Source organism: Lemur catta, chromosome 11 (genome assembly GCF_020740605.2).
Source record: "Lemur catta isolate mLemCat1 chromosome 11, mLemCat1.pri, whole genome shotgun sequence".
Classification (NCBI taxonomy): domain Eukaryota; kingdom Metazoa; phylum Chordata; class Mammalia; order Primates; family Lemuridae; genus Lemur; species Lemur catta.
This window is the reverse complement of record NC_059138.1, coordinates 36,529,451-36,536,017: the sequence shown is the minus strand read 5'-3', so window position 1 is coordinate 36,536,017 and position 6,567 is coordinate 36,529,451. Positions and strand designations below refer to the sequence as shown.

Here is a 6,567-nt window from a genome sequence, read left to right as displayed (position 1 = left end):
TTATGACTACCTCTAGTGTGTATTCTTATTTTTTATTGCTTTTATAGGCCTGAATGTATCTTCTTATCACATTGTATGACAATGTTAAGGCATTTAAAAGGTCATTAACCCTTTCATCTGTGTTTGAGATACCTGCTAAATGTTTAGGCATATACTTGTGGAGAAATACTCATAAGGAAGTCTTTAATTGTTTCTTTTCCTATGTGGATTTCTTTGGCTGGGCAAATGACTAGTTCTTTAATGAGTGCCATAAAATTGTGTTTATTGATAAATGTCTCAAGAAATGGCCATTTTAAAGGTTTAAGTAACAAATTTACTAAGTACTAAATAGGCTTTTGCATATTATAACTAAATTTAAGGATCATTTCAGATTCATTACGTAGTTCTCAAATTTGGAATAGAGAGCATAGATTGTATCATGGTCATTATGAGTGATGCATAGTAAAGACTCTGGATTTTGCTACATAGTTCTGAAGAAAATTGAATTTTTGTTTTAGTAGGCGGTTAACTTGGCTGAACACCAACTCCAAACTCTCTTTGTAGGAGGCAGCAGCTGAAATGTCTTTTCAGTTGTAGCTTTACCTGTGCTGCCTGAAGTCTTTCCCATGCATGTGTAGTTCACGGGTCAACCAGAGACTGGGCAGAGTTTCTGCAGAATTTGAGGGCTCCTCCCTTTTTTGGGTATCTTCCTTTCACTTTCCAGCTGTTGTGGTTGCCCCAAACTGTCCTCTGATTCTTTAACTAGTAAGATTTGGCTATTATCATCCTTTCAAGTAAAAATCTGTTAAAAATGGGACATTCAACCAGTGCTATTCTTTTTAAGCGTTAGCTCCCCTCTATTTTCTGCCTGCCTATTTTTGCTCTCCAGTGCCTTTATGCTTTCTCTTAAAATGTAAATATTTTGTTCCGAGTTATCAGCAGGAGGGGTTGGTCTGATACGTATTTCTTTGCCATCATTGGAAGTGCTCTGCATTTTTTTACAGTCTAAAATCCCAATATCATGTGAAATTCTAGTTTATTTAAACCTCAATCATGTCCCCTGCTCTTAGAGAAAAAGTTCCTAGAGTATAGTGAAGTATAATTTGGAATCCTAGCTATAGAGACAAAATGATAAATTCAGCTTTAAGTGTTTACATTCAATATGAGAATGCAGATATATCTGGGTGGAGAGTCAAGTCCTACAAATAGAACAAGTTTTAAATGTTCACTTAGGGTCATCTATTAAGCTCTCAGTATTTTCTTGGCTTATAAAGGGTGGGGTTAATTGTCCAGTTCATTAAGCTGATTAGTTGTTTAGCTGACAAGGAATGGGGAGTAGAAAGGGTTTCTATTATTAAGTAAAATACTAAGGAAAAAATATAATTGTTCCAGTAGATGATGAGGTATGACCATTTTGCTAGCTATTTGGATTCTTAACAACCTAAATAAAAGTGACAGTTGCCTTGGAACCAGAGGTAAGGTGCCTTATTGTTTAAATTATGGCTGTTTACATAATTTTTGTCCAGGCCCAGCTTCAAATGCAGCTGTGTTGGATGTGTGGGTGGTTGTTAAGCAGTCCATGGAATAGTGTTGCTCTAAGAGGAATGTGTGAAAAAAACACTTAGGGGCTGTGCTTTTATCCAGCTAACAGTTCAGCTATAAAGTTGACACTGCCTTGGCAATTACATTCCAGCAATTTTCTTTATCCTATGGACCAATTGTTACATTGTTGTTTTGGCCTCACCTACAAATTACAGCAGAGAATCTTTAGTTATATGTAGCCATACAGGGACAGGTTACAATTTTTCCATTAACCGGGGGTGGGGGACAGAGGTAGAGCGGCTACAAATACAGATGAAGCTTCGCTGGCTTGCCACTCCATCCCTGCTGCACACCCCTCCCTCTTCTTAAGTTTCTTAGAAGACAATTTTTCCACAGATTGGGGTGGGATAAGAGCTCTGCAGGTCAGTTCCTAACATGCTATGGGCTGTGGGCCGGGGGGTGGGGACTGTAGCATTACAGGATCACTCTGTGCTTTTTAGTAGCATTGCTTAATTGGTGAGAGCAGTGGCCATAAACTCTGGCCTGATGTAATTGAAACCTTCCCTTCAGTAACCCTGTCTTATTCTAGGTGGTAATACTTACAATCCATAATTCATCCTCCTGATTTTCTAAAGCATTGCTTTTTGTTCTTGTTCCTAGACCAAGGAATACTTAAAGGAATTTTGGAGATTGGAGCAACTAAGCAGCCATTGAAATAGTAAAGGTAGCGTAGGATATATCCTTCTTCCTTAGCCTCAACCTGGGAATCCCCACTGTGAGGTGATTTGGGGGGTGGGGGATATGGATTTTTAGAGGATGTTAACTTATCAAACAGATGAGTAATTGTTTCTAGACATAACTGAAATTAGGGTCTTCAGGGAGGCAGTAAACTTGTTTAAAGGCATGTTTACAGTGAAAATAATATTCTTTGTTATATACTTTTACCGATTTAGTGTTCATATATCCTTTTAACAATGAATGTAAGGATTATAGTATATTTATATAAAAGCACTGTACTTTATTTAACTCCATACAAAATTTGGTGATTAAAACATTAAATAAGTAATGAGTTTTACTTTGAAGATCATTAAGTCAGTTTTTAAAATGTACTACTTATTTTGTCACCTCAGCCATTTTTATAGCCCTTTCTCCTTTGTTACAAGCAAGTGCTATAAACAGCAACTTTCTGGCTTATATCCTTTAGGAGTGAACGGACTTCTCCTTCCAATCTCACTAATTCTTGAGCTTTGTCTTCTAAATATTTTTGATTGTCCTCATATTTTCTTTCTAAATCTGTGGAAGATAAAAAGAAACAGTGTGAGGAATTTATACTATGATGATCTTAAGACAAAGGGAATAGATTCAAACTCAAGGAGCCTAAGTGAAAAGACCCAGGCTACCTTTCAGCAGTTGTAGCTTGGTGTTTGCTTGAGCCAAAAGTGTTTTTGCTTCACTTTGTAGCATTTCAGCTTTCCTCCTTGCGTCAGCTGACTCTTCTGTTTTTTTGGCAATTAAATCTTCTACTTTCTTGTACTTTTCATCAAGTTCACCATCCAGAGTCTGCAGTTCCACATTTAGACAGAGAGTTGATAATGTTAGTGTCAGTGATTGTGTTTAAGAGCAGTAATGTAACTGTGGCAAGCTCCGATCACGTAGATACTAACTTGCATGGCACATTGTGGATTAAGGGCCAAGGATATTTGGCTTCATCAAGCTAGTCAATCAATAACTGAAACATGATCTTGGAGTTGCAGCAAGTCTCTAGGGCTAAGCCCTCCCTTTTTTTGAGTAGCACTCTTCTATAGAAAAGTTAAAGCATAACTGTATGGAGAGTTAGAGAAGTGAAGTAGATTTTTTAAAAGCAGACTGGTATCAGGGAAAGCCCATGTTGAAGAAATGGAGGACCATCTGGCTCTTGACTAATTTTGGATTTCTGAAGAATTGATTTCCTGATGAAATCAGGGAAAAGGCATATTGAACAACAGATTTAGGAAAGAAGTTGTAGTGTATGCAAAAAGTGGGTGAGGAGAAAAGAAATGGGGTACGGGTTTGGGAATATAGTTGTAAATGATTCTTTTTAGAAACTTCAAACAGCAGCCATTATAGAATTTTGTTCTTGATTATAATAAAACATCATTATGCAGAATGCCCAATAGCAGACTACTTGGGAGATCTGTGCCCTCAGAACTGGAGGAAACTACACAAACTACAACAGAAAAGACAGCTGCCTGATATTGGGGCAGTGAACATTCCTCATTGTTTTCTTCCCCAACCCATAGATGTAGGGAAGTTACTCTACAGCATGCCTAAAAGCTATAGTAATTTCCAGGAAAACTTTGAATAGTAAAGAGTTAGAAATTAAGTCATTTAGCAGTTGAACCCCTGCCCTTGCCAAGTTTTAAAAATTCTCTTTTCTTTTGAGACAAACATTTGCCCCCACAAATTTAGAACTTGAACATGTGTTGAAATTAGTACTTGGCTTCTAGCTAAAAATTTGGGTTGTGTGAGATTTTCTCTGCAAAATATAGTACCTTCCATTGAGAAATGAGGTAGTTAATTCAAAACAAGTCTGAAAGAGGTAAGATTCTCTGTAATGAACTAAATTTTTTCCACTCCACTTTTAAAGTATTCTCAAATGGCCAAGTAATTACTATATGCCTTGAAGATCTTCCTAATTGACATATAGTATAGAAGATCTTCCTAATTGACATATAGTACAGAAATAAAGTTCAATGTGCCTGTTTTAAGACTTCTACCCCTAAGTTAATTTCATTCTTCTAAACTCTTACCCAAGTTAGATTTGAGGGTATAGGTCATACTTATTGGACACTTCTATATCCACTCCCATCCCTATCTTTAAAGGTTATTTCTAAAGAGATGATTTGGGATGTTTCTGATGAATATCCCTATTAGGTCCATGTACCTTATTATAATGATTCTAAGGAAGGCAAGGAGGAAACTGATTGCTCCTTTATCAACATAGCTCGTAAAATTTACAAAGATTTGCTTACCTGCTTAACATCTTCTGCACTTTGTTTGACAGCATATACTACTTTTTCAATATATTCTGCCTCCCCAGAGTTCTGAGCAGCCTTCCGCTTAAGTTCTTCCACATTCCTCTCTAGCTCGCTGATGCGCTGGGAGGCGTTGAACAAGGTTTCCTCAGAAGCTGCTGTTTCAGACTCAATCTAAAAGTATGTCAGTCATCCAGCAAGCCATTAGTGTAAGACATGGTAGAAATTACTATGAGTACAAGTTTGGAGGAAGATTTTAAAGTGTGCTGTGTCATTTTGCTCTAGAACAAAAGAAGTAATTACTAAAATGAAAATATTTCAAGAAGACTTACACAAAGTGCCTAACTTTAGTCTATGCTACCTCATATATTCACTTTATTCTCTTGGTACTTATGATGATCTAAGGCTGAGACTGTTGTAAAATTTTCCTCTATTGACAGTAAAAACCACCTCCAGCAGCTTGATGTTTTTAGACAACATTTTAAGGACACCTGCAAACTTTGGCTAAAGAACATTCACAAATAAGCAGCTGTGGGAAGTTACAACTTCTAGTCACCTTTTTAGTTTTTCCTAGCAATTCTATAGGTTGAACTCTAGTAGGGGAAGTTTCAGCTAATTACTTGAAGACATGGAGACTAGGAATGTTCTTTGAAAAGTTTCTACAGAATTGCGAAGGTGACAGGGTCTGGGCAAGTTACAACTGGAGACTATAAATACTCATTTAGGGAAAAAAACTCATCTGGCCAACTCATAGGGATCCACATTTGATCTCTTTTCAAAGTAGAATCAATGAACATTGACTTTTAAAAGCTAGCTAAAGTAAACAGGCCCATGACAGGAGAACTAATTTAAAATGATCAAGAATGAATCTATTCCACACAATCAACTCTGAATAATAATACTGTTATAATGCAATTAATGGGTCAGTATAGACATATGCTACAATTTGTAAATATTTCAAAACTAATGACCATAAAGTTTACTCATTAACTTAGAATAAAGTTCTTAGAGTAATTTTAATTCTTAGGTGATGTTATTTTAAGAGGAGTGAATTTTTTCCTAAGAGCTTTCAAGAGCATAGTTTAGAGGTTCTCTGTTACTTACTGTACTAACCTAAAACACTTTCTGTCCCCCAGGGTCTCTGAATAACAAAACCACTATAGTAACTGGCATCATAAAGCTAAATATTTCACCTATAACTTACTATTTTCCAATTTGCTTTTCAAAATAATTTTTTCAAAGAGATAGTGTCTTGCTGTGTTGCCAGGTTGGAATGCAGTGGCTATTCACAGGCAGGTGAATTCACAGCTATTCACCACAGCTCACTGTAGAAAAAATTAGCCGGGCATAGTAGTGCATGCCTGTAGTCCCAGCTACTCAGGAGGCTGAGGCAGAAGGATTGCTTGAGCCCAGGAGTTTGAGGTTGCTGTGAGCTAGGCTGACGCCACGGCACTCTAGCCTGGGCGACAGCGTGAGACTCTGTGTCCAAAAAAAAAAAAAAAAAAAAACTGTCCAGCTTCATTTCAATGAGAACAGTGAAATGGGGAAAGACAGGTTTTCTATCAACTAATGGTAGGAAAAGCATGTTGAAAAACCATCTCCCATGTTTTAAACATAAGGAGGGTTGGTCTGAGAAGGCTGACAGTGTTGGGTACAGAGAACACCTAATTTCGAATTATATCTGAGAATATCTATAGGAATTGGATGAGTTGATTTTCTTCATTTTAAAAAAATATTTTTTATTTTTTGTGAGAGTCTTGCTCTGTTCCCCAGGCTAGAGTGCCATGCCATCAGCTTAGCTCACAGCAACCTGAAACTCCTGGGCTCAAGCGATCCTCTTCCCTCAGCCTCCCGAGTAGCTAGGACTACAGGTGGACACCACCACATCCAGCTAATTTTTTTCCATTTATAGTTAGCTAATTTTTTTCTATCTTTAGGAGAGACGGGGGAGACGCTCTTGCTAAGGCTGATTTCAAACTCCTGACCTCAAGTATGATCCTCTCGCCTCACCCTCCTAGAGTGCTAGGATTAC

The 6,567-nt window shown here is 37.3% G+C and overlaps 1 protein-coding gene across 1 annotated transcript in view; it reads right to left on the bottom strand.

Moving 5' to 3' along the window:
• Window positions 1–2,518: 2,518 nt before the first annotated feature.
• LAMB1 (laminin subunit beta 1) overlaps window positions 2,519–6,567 on the bottom strand; it is a 68,503-nt gene continuing 64,454 nt past the window's right edge. Inside the window, exons 32-34 of the mRNA XM_045565434.1 lie at window positions 4,533–4,709; window positions 2,922–3,081; window positions 2,519–2,814 (exon numbers count right to left, since the gene is read on the bottom strand). Coding sequence (XP_045421390.1) covers window positions 2,678–2,814; window positions 2,922–3,081; window positions 4,533–4,709 — 474 coding nt within the window. The 3' untranslated portion in view covers window positions 2,519–2,677. The remainder of the gene's footprint in view (window positions 2,815–2,921; window positions 3,082–4,532; window positions 4,710–6,567) is intronic.